The sequence below is a fragment of the Hippocampus bargibanti genome, linkage group LG06 (genome assembly GCF_051943395.1).
Source record: "Hippocampus bargibanti isolate YZ-2025 linkage group LG06, ASM5194339v1, whole genome shotgun sequence".
In the NCBI taxonomy this organism is placed as follows: Eukaryota; Metazoa; Chordata; class Actinopteri; order Syngnathiformes; family Syngnathidae; genus Hippocampus; species Hippocampus bargibanti.
This window is the reverse complement of record NC_142739.1, coordinates 8960001-8978594: the sequence shown is the minus strand read 5'-3', so window position 1 is coordinate 8978594 and position 18594 is coordinate 8960001. Positions and strand designations below refer to the sequence as shown.

General features: G+C 39.9%; 1 protein-coding gene across 1 annotated transcript in view; it reads right to left on the bottom strand.

Annotated features, from left to right (window-relative positions):
- LOC148896330 (neural-cadherin) overlaps window positions 1-18594 on the bottom strand; it is a 104303-nt gene that overhangs the window by 50212 nt on the left and 35497 nt on the right. The window contains exons 2-4 of the mRNA XM_088998919.1: window positions 6876-7064; window positions 2870-3095; window positions 984-1188 (exon numbers count right to left, since the gene is read on the bottom strand). Of these exons, the coding sequence (XP_088855045.1) occupies window positions 984-1188; window positions 2870-3095; window positions 6876-7064 (620 nt within the window). The remainder of the gene's footprint in view (window positions 1-983; window positions 1189-2869; window positions 3096-6875; window positions 7065-18594) is intronic.

Sequence of the window (18594 nt, the reverse complement as noted above, 5' to 3'; positions counted from 1 at the left end):
ACTGGTAGCCATTTTTACTGGTAGCACTTAACAACTTTTGGACAGCAGGGAAGGTGATAATGGACACCTCCAGGTGTGTGTGTGTGTGTGTGTGTGTGTGTGTGTGTGTGTGTGTGTGTGTGTATTTGTATGAGTGTGTGTGTGTATGTGACAACGTGAATAGCTATGACATCTTCAGAATTTACCACAGGGAGTCAGCTAGGTTTTTGCACATTTACACAAGTGTGTGTATCAGTGTGTGTTCATATGAGAGTCTGTGTGTATCATAAGAGCGCGCGTCTAAGTGCTGATGTGACGGCGATGGCGTCTGATCACTGAGCTTGTGAACCCAGCTTTGATGTGCTGACTTTTCATCAAGCGCCCCGACGGAAACGAGAGCGATGGCAGCGGGGGTGCGCGATGAGCGGCACAAGCAGCAAACTGAAGCGTTGCATTAACAAACTGATTCAGCAGCTGCACTCGGGAGCAAAGCAGTCGTCAGTGAAAGCAAGTTTGGCAATGAAAACACTTAAGTTCCACTTGCTACAAAAATAAACAATATAAATACTAAAAAAAATACAATCCTTCTCAGAGATTGGGTTTTACATACACGTATGCTCCCGGTTCGTCAGTGGGTTTCTCTCTAAAATACAATGGAATACATACATATTGATGTATATAGCGCTTTAACAACAGCTGAAGCTGGAACAAAGCGCTAACATGGACAAAAGGGAAATGCTGCCCCTTCGTGGAAGGAAAAAAAAACATTGCCAGAGGTCTGAGCAGCGCTTTATCGTCACCCTCGCAAGAAAAAAAGTTCGGGAATGGCGCTCTAGGTCATATTTTCAATTTGGGAATGGCAGTGAATGAGTTCATTTGTTTCTCTCCATTGACAATTGTTTATCTTTTGATTTGGAGCTCATCGTAATCAATGTATGTGAGTGTTCCTAACGAAGTGACCTGTCATACGTCGTTTGTTGATTCCCCTCCGCCACCCTCCTTACCTCACACATGCCGCTGAGACCAGTATCGGGCTCAGAGGCTCGGACTTGCAGCGTGTGCACATTGAGTCCATTCTCATAGTCGACGGTGCGGGTTAGGCTGAGGGCGCCGCTCCCCTGGTTGACGCTGAACAGATTGCCAGGATTGGACTGCAGCAAGTAGGCCAGCATCTTCTTCTGGAAAGACATGGCCTGGACTGCACCCACACTGGCCACACAAATACAGTTTGGAGTCATGCGTAGTTGTTTTCACACAGCAGCAAGAACAGATAAAATATCCTCTGTGGTTGATGTCTTTCCAACAAATAACAAAATCACCTCATTGATTATTTAAAAGGTGATTGAGGGATACTGGATGTTTTTGTAGTTTAACTCTGGTGATTGTAATTTCAAATGACAATCTGTTCTCAATTGTCTTGTCTGGGGGGAAAACAGTTGCATCGTAGGATCCAAAATGGGAATGATCCAAGATTGCAAAATGTGCCACTGCAACCGTGCTTAAATATAGGAGAGTCCCCAAAAAAATCAGACAAAAAATAAGGGTTTTCTTAAAATATATTGTATTGCATTTCAGTTTGATTAAAAAATCATATTGACATAAATCGAAAAAAACAATTGAATAATTCCAAATGAATTGATCTGAATAGTTAAATACAACTGAACTGTACATGGGGCTGTCATTCTTTCGCGCATCACGAGAGGTGGCTCATCTTCCACGATTGGTACTCACACCTTGCCTTCAAAATCAAAGTTGAGCTGAACAGTTTCATCACATTTTCATTACTTTTTTTACAAGGCATTATGGGAAATGTAGTTGCTTTTGATTTAAATGAGCCAGGCTCAAAATGGCTTTTTTCATGCGAGCCAGGCTGACCAAGGAACTACACACACACACACACGCACACACACACACAACACACACACACACACACACACACACACACACGTACACACACACACACACACACACACACACACACACACACACACACACACACACACGCACACACACACACACACACATACATGCCCCCCAACCACAAGACTCACAGGGTGGCATGGACACTTGGATATTATTAACACAATGTGCTTTGCGCCAGAAGCCCAAAGGGACAAACACACACACACACACACGCACACACGCACACACACACACACACACACACACACACACACACACACACACACACACACACACACACACACACACGCACAACAAACACATATACACGCACACACACACACACACACAAATACACACACAAACGCACACACATCCCTTCATGTTTTTCCAGACCTCTCTTTTAATAAATATTTGAATTTGCCACACTTTCAAACTCTTAGCCTGGGGCCACACACACTCTTGCATCTGGGTCCTCTTCATCTGCCATCCAGCCCCCAAACTCTAGCCTCCTCCTCGTACTCCTCTTCCTCCTATCTCATGCCTCCATCCATCCCCACACCCATCCATTCATCCATCTACTCCTCCATGACACATGTAAATGCATTACATGTGTAGTGAGTACTACAAGTCCCACAATGCATTGCTCATTGACTGTAATATTCATGTTTTGTGCTGCGTACTTGTCGTGTTTTGCATGATACTGTATGTTAGCATTGCGCCAAGTGTGTTTGAGTTGCATTCATGCGACACTTAGCGTAGCGACGACAGCCATGTTCATTTCCGTTAGCCTGTCCATGCCATTTCCTGATTATTTTATGTAAATTTAATTGCATGTAAATGTCAGTGTTATAATAAACGCTATTGCCAAGACAAACAAGGCTTCAATGTAATTATCATATATCAAATTATTTGTTTCAAAGACGCAACATGGATGACGTTGTGATTCAAATGAAGCAACAGACGTAGAATAACGGCTGACACTCACAGCTGTCCGACGGCCACGTTTTCAGCCACGTTGAGCTGATAGGTAGCGTCGGTGAACTGCGGCGGGCGGAATCCGGCGAGAACTGACACGGTGGCCGCCGGACCTTTGCCACCATCGGCATCCACCGCTTGAACCCGCAGATGGTATTCATAGCTGGGGGTCAAGGGGCGCCCAGTGGTCCTGATTTCACCTGAGCGTCGGTCCACTTCGAAGCAGTCCATACCGCCTGACAACCGGAGAGAGAAATGCATTTTGTATTATCTATACATTCTTATGGACTGTATTTGATGAATTACCCGTTGCTAAAAACAAATAAATATATAATGTTGGATCAAAGTCGATTTTAGCATAACAACGTAGACTACACTTACAATAGTCCTACCATATAAAAATACAAATGTATAACTTTCTTGAAAAAAGGCAGAATATCATGAAAAAAACTAAATAATCTCGTTTCATTTTTACTTTGAAAGCAGAAATGCTCATAAAGTTTTTCAAAAAGCCCAAGGTTAAAGAGGAACAAATGATGATGAGAGAGAGGGAAAAAAATGGAAGTGGGATACTCAGCTGTTGACCAGAGGGCATCCACTGGTCACAGCTGCATCCCACCTGTCAATCATTTCATCCTGCTGCTACAATAATGCTGCTTAGCATCACTGCTGTGGAGGATTGGGTATTCGGGTAGACATGCGCAGTAGATATTTCAGGGGTCCGTAACACAAGCCCGACCAAAATTCACTCAGTACTAAATTAGAACAACTAAAAGTGCTGATCAACGCTATTTCTTTGTTTGCTTGTTACAACTACAGTGGTACTTCTACTTACAAAATTAATTGATTCTGGAAGAAAATTCGAAACTAGAAAATGTTGCCAGTCAAGACATGTTTTCCATGTAAATGCCCTAATCCGTTCCAAGCCCCCTCCAAAATTCAGACAGAAATATTTTCAAAAGCATAAAAATACACCAAAATATGTAGCAAATATGTGTTAGAAGCAGATTGGCGAACAGAACAAAGAAAGAATAAAAATCATGGTGATTTAACTCATTCACTGCCATTCCCAAATTTATTCGGGAATTGAAAATGTGACGCCATTTTCAAATTTTTGGGGGTTTTGGTTTTTCCCTGCCAATTTTTTTTTCCTTACAGGAGTCGGCAACATTTGCCTTTTGTCCATGTTAGCGCTTTGTTATAGCTTTAGTTGTTGTTAAAGCGCTATATAAATCAATATGTATATATTGCATTGGATTTTGGACAGCCGTCCTCATTTCAAGCTTATATAACTCCAGATCCATATAATTTAGGAATTGTTTTTTTTTTCTGATTAAATAATGTTTCTTACGCTGCATTGAATGTTTATGTAGTCCAAAAACTCAATATTCTGTGGGTCCTGCAATTTGAGTGAATATGACAAAAACCCTGGCACTGGAGTGGACACATTTTTGCACGTCAGGCAGTGAATGAGTTAATCAAGAACTGCATCCTCATTGTTTTTTCTCTCCATGTTCTCTCTACCATACTGTATTTTTACCTTTTGCATATTGAAATTTCTTTTGTAACAAGAGACTAGTAATTAAAGGTAAATCTGTATATGTACACGACATCGAACTGGGATCTGTTTGTAACATATTGGCCACTATGCTTCAGATCGTGAGCTGAAAAGTGAGCATTCTTCTTTTTGTGGTCGAGAGTTCCTGTTTTGGCTCACATGAAATGTTGTACCTAACAACGTGTTGACTGCATAAAAAGAATAAAATGTGACTTAATCTCACTTAATTCCACAGTGGCAAAACATGGGTCAAATTAAGGGATGATTTGCGTGTCATCACGTTATGCCAAAGGGGATGCAGTTTAAAACATAAATCAACTCTTAAAATATCTTTTTTGGCTTAAAAAAAAATCCACAGCCACCGGCGTCCATCCGCCCACCTCGCCGCCTCCCCGTAGACACTCCTATTATTCCCCAATGTGGGAGCTCGCTCGGGCCCTCAGGGGAGCGTTTAGCATGGGTGGTGGGTGGAGAGAGGGAGAAAGGGGTTGCCATTAAACAGCCATTTTTTCCCTCTTTCTCTCTTGTTTCTTGATGCTAATTGAAATTCAACAAGTCACTTTTTATTTAGTTAAATCTGCGGCGCTCCGAGCTAAAGCAGGTTTGCCGCATGCAAATTCACATGACAGGTAATACATATACATTTTTATTTGCATGTACACATGTCATTTATGTATAAGCATAAATATAAACTGTCAAATTTACATATACATCAGAATTTAATGCCACGTGAACTATAAGGCTATTAAATTTAGACGACCATTCATATTCATTTGATTTAAGACAGAAATATTTCAATTGTAAATCTCTTCTTTTAATTTGATAAGCAGCCTTTTGTCCAGCAAAGGCTAACATACTCCAACATCCATGCACAAAGATATCCCAGGGAGTAACATATTTAAACAAACAACAACAACAAAACTCTTTGCACTTGTATGCGAGTTACTTCCTGTTTGGGTCATGAGTTTGACTTGCTTTTTGTTCCTTAAAGACCACCATGATTCCTGGACTTCAGGGGCTAAAGTGAAGCAATTCACAAAAAAAGAACGTCTGCAGTGTTACCACTCATGCACTAGTAGCATTAATGGGCTAACCAGAACATGGCAATATTTTACAGAAAATAAAGGTGCATTGCTTACTATGTAAGAGGAAAACGTGTGGTATTTGATTTTTTTTTATTTAAAATGAGATGAGATGAGATGTCCCTTGAATATGTATTATAATAACGAACTAATTTTTGGGGTAATTTGGGGTTAAATTTGACCAAATTTGCCATGTTCAAAAAGGCAAATTCAATGGTCGATTTAGAGCAAAAAAAATATGATTATTCAATTTTCAATGAATTCATTTAATTGCCCAAAAAAAATCAATCATTTTTTTAAAGCCAAGTCTGATTTCATTCGCAAATTGAGTCAAGTCACAGTCAATGCCAGTAATGTCATTTCTATATCTATATCATTTTTCAGAATCAGAATTAGAAAACCTTTAATCGTCCCACTATGGGAAAATTTGCAGTCCCCGGCCTCTATATGAATAATAAATCACCAAATTATTTGATTAAAATATACAAATATACGTTTTAAATTCTATTAAGCACCGTCAAATTAATTCATGAAATAGGCAGTTTCAAATAAGTAAAAATCAATCAATTTTATGCACTATTTTTGCATGTAACAAGACAAAATAAAGACTTATTTACTATAAACCCAGTAATAATCACCTTCCTTAACTCATTCACTTCGAAACGTGTAAAAATGTGTCCACTGCAGTGCCAGGGTTTTTGTCATATTCACTCAAATTGCAGAACCCACAGAATATTGAATTTTAGGACTACATTCAATGCAGCGTAAAAAACCTTAGACTCTCTTCTTTCATCAGAAAAAAAACAGGTAATTCGTAAATTATATGGGTCTGGAGTTATATGAGCTTAAAATGAGGGTGGTTATAGTATTATTATAGTATAGTATAGTATAGTATAGTATAGTATAGTATAGTATAGTAGTATTATTATACTATTAATTATAGTTAATTCGTAAATTATATGGGTCTGGAGTTATATGAGCTTGAAACAAGGGTGGCTGCCCAAAATACAATGCAATACAGTACATACATATTGGTTAATATAGCGCTTTAACAACAGCTGAAGCTGGAACAAAATGCTAACATGGAAAAAAGGGAAATGCTGCCCCCTCGTGGAAGGGAAAAAACATTGCCAGAGGTCTGGCCAACGTGTTATCGGCACCCCAGCAAGAAAAACCAAAACCCAAACAAATTTAGGGAATGGTGCTCTCCGTCATATTTTCAAATCCAGAATAAATTCCGGAATGGCAGTGAATGGGTTAACCAAACATGCATGTTTGTGTGTATGAGACCATTTTGTGTTTTTGTCTTTAACAAAAACTCAATCAGGAGCCCGACAAAAAAAAAATGCAATTTGATTTGAAGTACGATTGCTCACCGTCCAATAGGATGAACTGAGGTTGTCCGAGGCTACCGTCACGTTGCCGTGATGACAAGCGGTAGACCACAGATCCGGGGGCGGCGTCAGGACCTACGGCCGCCAGATAGGGAGCCGGGAACATGGTCCACTGCAGGTGGGCCTGACTGAGTGAGTTCAGAGTCAACCGGCACAGGTACCACTCGTCACCTGCAGGTGAGGGAGAGGGAGAGAGAGAGAGAGAGAGAGAGAGAGAGAGAGAGAGAGAGAGAGAGAGAGAGAGAGAGAGAGAGAGAGAGAGAGAGAGAGAGAGAGAGAGAGAGAGAGAGAGAGAGAGAGAGAGAGAGAGAGAGAGAGAGAGAGAGAGAGAGAGAGAGAGAGAGAGAGAGAGAGAGAGAGACATTCAGTCACATATCAACTCGTGCTGTGACATTGAACCAACAGGTTACTGGAGCCTGTCAGAAGCCTGGTGGAAGTCATTGCTGGAAAATGGAAAATATAGTGTGACTACTACTGAGGTGCATTTAGTCCCGAATTACACAAAATTGTTTGAAATTATAATTGGAGCAGCTGTGGATTGAGATAGGAGTTTTTCTACTTTTGTTTTTTTCAGTCAGTCTGATTTTAAAAGATCAAGAGTGAAGTCATTTTATGAAATCCCAATAGGAATATTTTGATGTTATGAGTAAAGTAATGAAATAACATGCCTGTCAACGTATTCGCTTTCTCTGTATTCTGTTTTTTTTATCATTTCAAATAATGTATGGCGTACTACAACTTTTATACGGGAATATTTTTTTTAATTGTTCGTCTCAACTGCTGGTAGTAGCCAATGACAATGGTGCCGTTAATCGCCACTATGTATTGTAAATCTCTTCTTTTAATTTGATAAGCAGCCTTTTGTCCAGTAAAGGCTAAACAGTAAAGTCAAACAAGCAAAAGTAATCCTCAATTGACTCTCTCTCTCTCACTCTCTCTCTCTCAGTTCCGTTTAATAATAATAATCCATTTCATTTCGAAGCGCCTTTCAAAACTCTCAAGGACACTTTAGTACGATACCTGGTTATTACGATAATCCGGTTACTACGGTGCCCTTTTCATCTCCCGCCAGCCAATTTGGTCTACTTATATCGATACAAAAGCAGTTTAAGCTAAGTCGATATTTGCTTAAGGATTTCAATACAGTACCACCATTATCAAAATCTGTATCGGTAACAATGTTGGTCACGTGACCAGTTTTCGTGTCTTGCTCTGTGTAGCAGAGCTGCAATAGCATCGTCGACGCCAATTTCAGCCATGGGGAAACGTAAGAATTGTGACCTCGCAGCAGAAATTCAAGCCAAAAATACCCCAGAAGATTCCTAGGATGATGAGGATGAAGAACCAACTGCATACACACCTATTCCAACGAAGACACAAGCGTTGCAAAGTGTTATGGAATTACAATATTACTTAAGAGTCGAGAGAAAATGCATCACATTGTTTAGAAATCTTAAACAATATTGAATCTTTTGTGTTAAAAGGTGAAAAGGGGAAGCAGAAGAAGATGGAAGATTTTTTTAGTAATGTAAACGATGCAGTTTGTGTTGCAGTGTTATGTACTGTATATGAATGCAATCATTTTTTTGCAACAATGTTTATGGTTTTGTCTGCTGAAGCGAAAGGATTTTGCATTGGTTGAATTTTAGAAAAGAAATACCTGTAATCATTAAAAAAGGAGAAAATTACATGCCATATTAAAGATCCCCCAGTCACGTGACCAGCTTCCGTGTTTTGTCATACTTGAGCGCTATCGGTGTAGCAGAGCTCACATCTTTCATTACTGCATGCACACACACACACACACACACACACACACACACACACACACACACACACACACATATATATATATATATATATATATATATATATATATATATATATATATATATATATATATTGTGTTGTGTACAGTAGAATTGATAAAAGCATAACATGCGCGGGAAGATGTCTGCATTTCCGCTTGTGTTCATGATTTTTTTATCATTTCAAATAATATACGGCGTACTACATACAACTTTTATACGGGAATTGTAATCATTTAGAAGGGCAGCTAATAGCAAAGGTTGACAGGCATGAAATAAAATATATTTCATAAAGCATGAAAAAATACATTTCTATTGTAAATTTGAAAAAGTCGTAATTTTTCCCTTCAGTAAAATCCAGACGAGCGACAAACGTTTCTGTAGTGAGCTCAACATAGCGTCGGGACTTTGGCGCCATTTGTGTGTCTTTGTGTTGTCATATTGTCTTGGTTTTGTCATCTTATTTGTTCTTTAGGTTTTTTTTTTTTGTACTTTTGACTTCAAGACAGTGCCGCGAGAGTGGCTGCCTTTCCAGCAGTTCATGTATTTTGTTTTTCCACTTTCATTTCTTTCATCACTTTGCTGCTGTGAAATGTATATTTCTCCACTGCAAGACTAATAAAGGCAAATCCAAACCAATCCAAAAAGGTTTTCTGATTCTAATTTGTTTAGATAGCATGATATTAACTTTTTGTTAACAGCTAACTAGAAAATGTCATTTTTTGCTTTGGCTACTTTTATGCGACCGATACGCTGCCTTTGTTGTATCACAGGAGCAGGTTACTAGCCATAGCAATGCAGTGATGGCTAATGGATTTAGCTTGCGTCAAATTGGCTTTTTTCAGTATTTTTGTTCAGTTAGTTTGCTCACGAGACAAGGCTGTGCATTCGTCATTTCTACCGTATCACGCCGTCAACTTGTCAAATTCATCCGTTGTTTTGTGTTGGAGCTGTTGTTTTGTGACCTTCATTAGCTGTTGTTACGCCGCCCCACTTTGTAGCTAAACTAGCTAGTGCCGCACTCTGTTCACTTGGCATCATGAAAGCAGATGTCTCCGCAGGCCCCAAGGGGACATGCTGACATTAGTCAATGAGCTCATATCGCGCCTTTTATCTGCATGCTGTTTTCCCCGGGAAGCAACAGCTACCCCCTTTTTTATGACTTTACCGACAAAAAAAGACAGGTTTTGTTTTGAAACTCTTGAGTTGTGTGCTTCTTTTTTTTCCCATGAAAGGATTTGTCGAGAAGACTGGAAAACAACAATTTGGTGTCAACGTCTGCCAACAAACTGTGTCGGAGGAACACAGAAAAAAAATTGACTTTGGGCCAACTTAAAAAAATAAACAAAAGACTAATTTGCGACAGTTAAATTTATTAACTTATATCATTTGATCCGAATGAAAAGTAATACCTTTAAAAAACTGCACACAAAATAATGGAGCCATTTGAACTATTCATTCTTTTTTCCCCAGCTCACTTGAAACAAAAACACCCACAAAAAATACAAAAATATACGCGCCTTAAAATCCCTGTTAACTAATTCGCTGCCATTCCCGAATTTATTGGGGAATTAAAAAGTGGGACGTGGAGCTCCATTCCCAAATTTGTTCGGGTTTTGGTTTTACTTTCTTTCGTGGGGGGGGGGGGGGGGGGGGGGGGGGGGGGGGGGGGGGCTTAGATAAAGAGCTGCTCAGACCTCTGGCAATATTTTTTTTCCTTGCACGAGGGGGCAGCATTTGCCTTTTGTCCATGTAGCGCTTAGTTGAATAAAAGAAGAAAATCGAAGGTTTCGTATGGTGAATTGAATGTTTTTGTCGTCCTAAAACTCAATATACTGTGGGTCCTGCAATTTCAGTGAAAATGACAAAAACCCTGGCACTGGAGTGGACACATTTTGCATATCCTCTGGCAGTGAATGAGTTAATGAATTCAAACCATTTTCTGTATACATCAGAGAGGTTATTTGATATGTGTTTTTTAAGTTGATAAAAATGTTGTTTTAAACAACCCCCTTCTCTATTTTGGATCAAATCGACATTTCATTTCACTTTACAGACCTTCAAACAAAAATATTTTAACAGAAAAGCATGGCAAGATTCTGTTCAAAGGAGTGTCAAATTCATTACTGTTGTGGGCCAAATTTTAGTCACTGTTTCCCTTTGGGGGGGCAGTTATGATTCAACTATTGTTTAAGTTACTGCCATTGGTGATAAGAAAATTCTTGCTATGTCTCTTAATGATCATTTTACATTTTTGTGTACATTTCAGGAAGCACCATGGAAGTTAACAAATGATGTGGTGGACGAGATCTGGCCCCCGGACCTTGAGTTTGACACATACGGTTTAAGTATAAATGCTTTTTAAGTAAGAATATGGCCTTGTAATCGAGGAGGGTGGGCTGAGGGGTAAAGTGTGCACTCTGTTAAAATGAACAGATCAGGTTTGAACTTAAAAACCACCATTTTCAACAAAACTACAACACTGCAAAAAAACCTTTGTTCGGTGAAGCTGAAGAAGAGGTGACGATGAACCGCTCCTCACGTCCTCCTCTGCCTGCATGCTTGTCACTCCTGGCTGGTTAAATGCAGAATAATGGCGTCTATTTAAAGTGGTCTTGTTTTACATACGCTGTACCCCTCCAGCTGCGAAATGGAACGTGGCCCATTATCACAATCAACATCAACGCGACCTGACAGCTTTAGAACTGATGACGACCAAGGAGGTGAGAGAAAGAGCAGGTGGAAGGAGGTGCAGAGGAGAATGGATTGAAAAGGGTTTGAGGGGAAAAAGTTGGTGAAAAGGAAGAGGAGAAAAGTAGGGCAGGTGGATGATCGAGATCGATAGCAATTAGCCAGCGCATTAGTGGCAAAAAAAAGGTAAAGCGACCGTTCCCTCTCACTTGCCAAGATTCATTCAGCGTGGACGCCTGAACAAAGTCAAACGGATGCACACGAAGGCAGTTTGCTGGAGCGTACCGTAAGACGCATGTTAAAAAGCCCGGCGCTGACCGCAGGGACGCACACGTTTGCGCTTTCGCGCATGTTAACTTGACTCTTGTCTGACACGAAAGGAGCGCTGTCATAAGGATTGTTAGGATGCGAGGCCGCTTTCCGTCGCTCTTTTGTCACTTGGTGTCCATTGCATTTTTCATGCGGCGAGGTGACGGCAAAAAGCGGAAAGCGCAAAACCAAACCCTGAGGGGTGGGACCGGCCTCCGCACGCCAAAGAGCTCATGAATAGGAATTTGGCGGGAGTCATGATGCCCGCCGAAGTTGCTTCCCGTAGCAAAATGAGTTTGAGGTTCAATGAATTTGTGGGGAAAGGAGTTTCGGGGCCAGATCTGAATGTGAGTCGACCGTGAAGCACTGCTCATTAGCCACAAATTCACCTGACTGAGTGTGAACAAGATAACCTTACTGTGTGTCAGTCTGTTAGATGAGATCATTATGACCTCTCGCTTGCTTATCTTCGGCATTCTGTGTGTCATTGAATCCAGGCAGAGGTGCCTTTTTTTGAGTAAGGGCAGCCTAGACAGTACAAGTGTATGAACCATTGTGGACAGACGAGTCCTTCTTGCCCGTGTGGCAGGAAAGGGCTCCACAGCCATGTCTCAATCAGGGGAGCAGGGGGAGGGGGATGCAAAGTCACTTTTGTCATGAGCCACATTTTGATGATCATTTCCCCCGGAGAGCCGTTGAAATGACAACAAATAAATAAACAAATAAAAAAATTAAAAAATTAGAAATAAATAAATACGTAAATGAATAAACAAGTAAATAAATAATAGTAATAGTAAATGAACAAGTACATAAATAAACTAGTAAATAAATACATAAATAAATAAATGATAGTAATCATAAATAAACAAATAAATAAATAAACTAGTGAATAAATAAATAAACTCGTAAATAAATAAATAAATACATAAATAAATGTGTAGAAAATGAGATAAATACATAGAAAAACAAACAGATGAAAAATATAGATAAACTAAATAAACAAACAAATAAATAAATAGACACAGATAAATCTAAATAAATACATGAATAAATAAATAAATACATAAATGTGTAGAAAACTGAATAAATACATAAAAAAACAAACAGATACATAAACACACAAATAAATAAATATATCATAAACAAACAAACAAATAACTAAACAAGTTAATACATAAATAGTCACAAAGAAAAACAGAAATAAAGAAATGAAGAAAATAATAATATTAATTCTAATATATTTTATTTATAAGCGCATTATAAAGGTCTCTCGGACACTTTTCAATCACAAACTAGGGACATAAATAAAACCACAGATAAAATTATAAATAAGCACAAGAGATAAAACTATACAGAGAATGTGATTTTAAATAAGTCGGGTTTGATATAAATAAATACGTCTGTGTAAGCTCTCAGTCGTACAGGAGTGGTCCATCGAACTAAAGTCTGACTGGTCGTATACGTCGTATACTGGCCGATACGACCAGTCAGACTTTAGTTCGCTGACGAAGCCTCTTGGATAGGAGGCGAAACGTCCGAAACGTTCAAAATTGTACAGATGACGGCTGAAGAAACCTTCTCATCGATATAAATAAATACATAAATGATATAACAATAATGGTTTATTCAAATGTTGTCTAAACTACTATCATGAGAGATTAAGTCACAAGAAAATGCTACCAATAACTCCAGTATTTATTAAATATTACAATTTTAAATTTCTGTAGAAATTTTCACAAGTATCATTGAAGTGGATATGTTTTATTTGCTTTCGCGGGCCATATAAAATGATGTGGCGGGCAAGATTTAGCCCCTGGGCCCTGAGTTTGACACCTGTGCATTAAATAAACCAAGTGAGTATGTGAAAACTTCTAGTAGTCACTGTTCATGTAATATTAGAATATTATACATATTCTCAGGTCAGTAGGAAGGAAAGAAAGAAAGAAAGAAAGAAAGAAAGAAAGAAAGAAAGAAAGAAAGAAAGAAAGAAAGAAAGAAAGAAAGAAAGAAAGAAAGAAAGAAAGAAAGAAAGAAAGAAAGAAAGAAAGAAAGAAAGAAAGAAAGAAAGAAAGAAAGGAGTAAAGTTAACTAGATGTTTTTAAAGTCGTTGCTGTTGTGGCCTATTTTGGTTTTGTGTAGATCTATGATGACATTGTGTTGGGTCTGTAGTTGTTACGTCTTGGCTATGTGATAGTTACCTTTCACAACCTCTGTTGAGAGAAAAAAAAGCCCAGCTCAGAGTCTGAACTTTGCCGAAATTCATCATGACAAACCTTCACATCAGTTTAAACCAAATAAGCGCAAAGCGGTGAAAGATGCTACAAAGGATTTTAACGTCGACGTGTACACGTTTGGGTACTCGTGTTTGTGTCACACCGGCACTCTCAACATTTGGGGGAGGAGGAGGGGAGAGATCGGAACAGACGCGAACCGACTGCTACTTGATGTTATTCGGCGTGAAGGAACTGTAGAAATAGACGAAGAAGGAAAAGAATCATGCTGCCTCACCGGAGGAGCATCAATTAGCAAAGGGAAGGAAGACAAGATGCCACTTCGAGGCGGAAAGAGGACGTATGTGTGCGGGGGTGACAGAATGACAGGAAATAAATCAAAGACATCCCAGAAAGGAAGTAAGCTAATGCCAATTCATTTTCATTTTGTTGATCAAAGATTCATGTGTTTATTAGAACCGTGAACCCTCACGATTCCCCCAAATAGGTTTGAACAGTATACAGGAAGAGAACACAGCCTATTTCATAACAAGCAACTTTTTTTTTTTTCGGAGATACTGAATGAATGAGCCAAAAAGAAGCGTCAAGCTTTGAGCAATACTCCCAGGTGAACATCACTGTCAAACTAAACCTAAAACCAAGAGAACTGGACACATATTTAAAACAAAAAATCGTTTTGCCTCAAGATAGTTTGTTTAGCTTCATGCTAACGATACAAAACACAAACAGACAGTGTAACAAATCGGTGACATGGTTAGAACATTGGTCCCAACGCTGCAAAGGACTCAAACGGTTGGACCAACGTACAACATCAGACACAATAACAATATTCATAAGCATATTTTCTTTATCCCCACTATTCCTGACTTCTGATTTCAAAACTAGCAATCCAACAATTATGTGTGAATGTAAATTGTACGATGAGGAAATCTGTGACTACTAAATGGCTCACTGAGTTGGACGTATCTGGTGTATCTTCAATTTGAGTGTTTAACCACACAATATTCAATTGCTTTGGTTTGAAGTGTTAGTTTTATTGTAAATTTCTGCTGAAAGCCAGCAGCCTTTATTTTTTAGTTAACTCATTCACTGCCAGACGATGTGCAGGGTTCTTGTCATTTTGACACAAATTGCAGGACCCACAGAATATTGAGTTTTAGGACTACATACACATTCAATGTGGCGTAAGAAACCTTAGACTCTCTTCTTTCATCAGAAAAAAAGTTAATTCCTAAGTTATATGGGTCTGGAGATATTTGAGCTTGAAATGGGGGCGGCTGTACCAAATAAAATGCAATACATATATACAGATTGATCTCATCTCATTTTCCGTACCGCTTATTCCTCATTAGGGTCGCGGGGGTTGCTGGAGCCTATCTCAGCTGTCTTCGGGCACGAGGCGGGGGACACCCTGAATTGGTTGCCAGCCAATCGCAAGATTGGTAGGATTGATGGTAGGACAGATTAATATAACGCTTTAATAACAGCTGGAGCTGGAACGAAGCGCTAACATGGAAAAAAGGGAAATGCTGCCCCCTTGTGGAAGGGAAAACAATGCGGGTGGTCTGGCCAGCGCTTGATCGTCACCCAAGCAAGTAAAAACAAAACCCGAACAAATTCAGCAATGGCGCTCTTTGGCATATTTTCAATTCCAGAATAAATTCAGGAATGTTAGTTAGTAACTGCACAAGTTGGAGAGCATGAAAAAAGGCACTCCTGAATGCTTATTTCATAAATTTGCATGTGTTTAGAGGAGTAAATTTTGCATATATTTGCCAAGGCTTTTTGTCTATACTGTCATACCAGAAAATATTTTTTGGGTCAAAACCTATTCGGTTTTTCCTTCAATTTAGGCGGGATTAGAATGTGAGGCTCGAAAACCACTTTTGCTCTGCTAACGCTCCTGTTTGTGGATGTGTGTGTGTGTGAGTACATGTGTTTGTCTGTCTGTGTGGGTGTGATTGACAGGGAGGAATACATTTCTATGGCAACCCACATTGGCACAGGTGTCCCCACGGGGTTATGTCAAGTTGACATGTGAGAGGCACTCTCTTTGTCTCGCGTGTGTGAGCGTGTGTATGTTTTGTGCACACGCGCGGAAAGCTTGCAAAACTGTGTGATTCCCCGTAGAAGTAACAGTGAGGTCACATAACGGCAAAAGGAGACGAGGGAAGCGCTCTTTGAGGCAAACTCGTCTCGAACTGCGGACAAACACGCTTCTGTTGGTGAACCGGGCTCTCCATCTGGTCCGTGGAATCCAGCGAACAGAGGCCTCCTGCATCTTAATTAGCATCCTTACAGACTGGCCCACTTTATACACACACACACACACACACACACACACACACACACACACACACACACACACACACACACACACACACACACACACACACACACGCACACACACACACACACACACACACACACACACACACACACACACACACACACACACACACACACACACACACACACACACAAAGTCCTACAGGCACACACTTAATTAAACCTCATACACACTGCTGGTGATGAGCAATGCAGGAAATGAAAATAATAATACAGTAAAGTCTCGTTATATCGATTGTCACGTTTTGCAAGGTGGTGATGGCGGGTGCGGATCCCAAAAAGCAGGCAGGAGGGAGCAGGAGGTTGTGTTTGACACATTGTATTAAATTAAAGGTCAGCAGGAACAAAATGTAAAACATCAAAATCAACTGAACAGAAAAAAATACAAAGTATCAAAAGAAAACCAAAAGTAAAAGTCCGCCAAGGTTAAACAAACACATGCACTGCATACACATTGCAGACAAAGCATGCAACAAACATGCAGCAAACAATGAACCGACACCGGATGGTCGTGCCAGGTGTCCTTTAAAGTGTCAGTGATTAAAACGACCAGCACCTGCGAGGCTGCAGGCAGGGCTGACGTCACTACCCGTTGGTCGCCAATCTGATCGGGACCACCAGCACCTGTGCAGGTGCAGGTGGGGCCGACAGCGCCCCCCCGTTGGTCGCCAACCAGATCATGACATCGATATTCTCGGGAGTTGGAAAAAATCTCGATATAACCGGACTATCGATATATCCGATCCTGCGGCATGTAAATTTTCTCCTTGCGTTCATAGAAATAGTATCGTAATAAGCAGTACTATCGATATAACCGATATCGATATAACGAGACTTTATTGTAATTAAACCCGCATGCCTTTTTCATGGTGAATACTGGAGGTGATTGTCACATTTTGACACTTTGTCTGTATTAAGCATTTTAGCACTCCCCCGCCCAAAAAAATTATGGCAATCCTCATCTGTCTAAATGGAACTCATTAACGTAAATTCCGTCTGTTGATAGATGCTCTGTTAAATCGAAAAAATAATCACTCCGATACAGAGCACCCCCACAGTCTCGTGCAGAACAGTTAAAGTGGACCAATCAACCGCATAGCTCGAATGTGTCATGTGATTGATTGACGACATTCCCCTTTGTCGTACGGCTCTTGTTGTGACGTATACGTGCGCTTAAGTGCAAGTTTGTGCGCATTTAAGTTTTGTGTGTCTTTCTAACCGCTAAGCTCCCATCCATAAGAAACCCGCGGAAGACTCATAGGACTCTCAGGAGAAGCGTGCGGGCCAAGTAAGGAGCAACATGAAAAGTCACTTAGGGGTTGCGAGTTGTGGTTAGCGTGGAGAAGATGAGCTTTTTACAACAAGAGAACCAGATAAATGAAAATGAAGAAAAACACACTTCAAAAAGTAGGAAAGGTTGATTTTGAAAAAGAACCCAAAACACAATTGGGAAGTTTATTCTCTCTCATGGCGACCCAAAAAAATTTGTAAACACAAACCATTGGGAACAAAAATGAAATAAAAGTCAATCAAAAGTGATTACTTCATAGCTTTGTAATGACAGATTTTTGTTGCAATGGAGCGTAACTCAGTCACTGCTATCTCCGAATTTTTTCGGGATTTGAAAATATGACGTGGAGCTCCATTCCCAAATCTGTTTGGGTTTTGGTGTTACTTGCGAGGGGTACCGATGAATTGCTCGTTAGACCTCTGCCAATGTTTTTTCCCTTCCATGAGGGGGCATCATTTGCCTTTTGTCCATGTTCGTGCTTTGTTACAGCTTCAGCTGTTCCTAAAGCGCTATATAAATCAATCTGTATGTATTGTATTGTATTTTGGACAGCCGACTTTATTTCAAGCTCAGATACATTCAGACCCATATAATTTAGGAACTTTTTTTCTGATGAAAGAAAAGCTGCATTGTAACGCTGCATTGAATGCTTATGTAGTCCTAAAACTCAATATTCTGGGGGTCCTGCAATTTGACTGAAAGTGACAAAAACCCTGGCACTGGAGTGGACACATTTTTGCACATTGTCTGGCAGTAAATGGTGAATGGATCGCATCCCGGATGAAATGGCCACCAGTCCCAGACGTTTGTATTGCATTCTGCTTTTTAGAAAGCAATGTGAAAAAAATAGGACCGTATTTTCCAGTGTATAAGGCGCATCCAAAAAGCTTGATTTTCTTCAAATGATGACCCTGCGCCTTATGTGCAGGTTCACCTTATATGTGAAGTAATATTGAGCTACAACAGGAGTCCCAACGACTGTCAGCAGTCACTGACTTCTTTTCCCGTTTGAGAAGAAGATG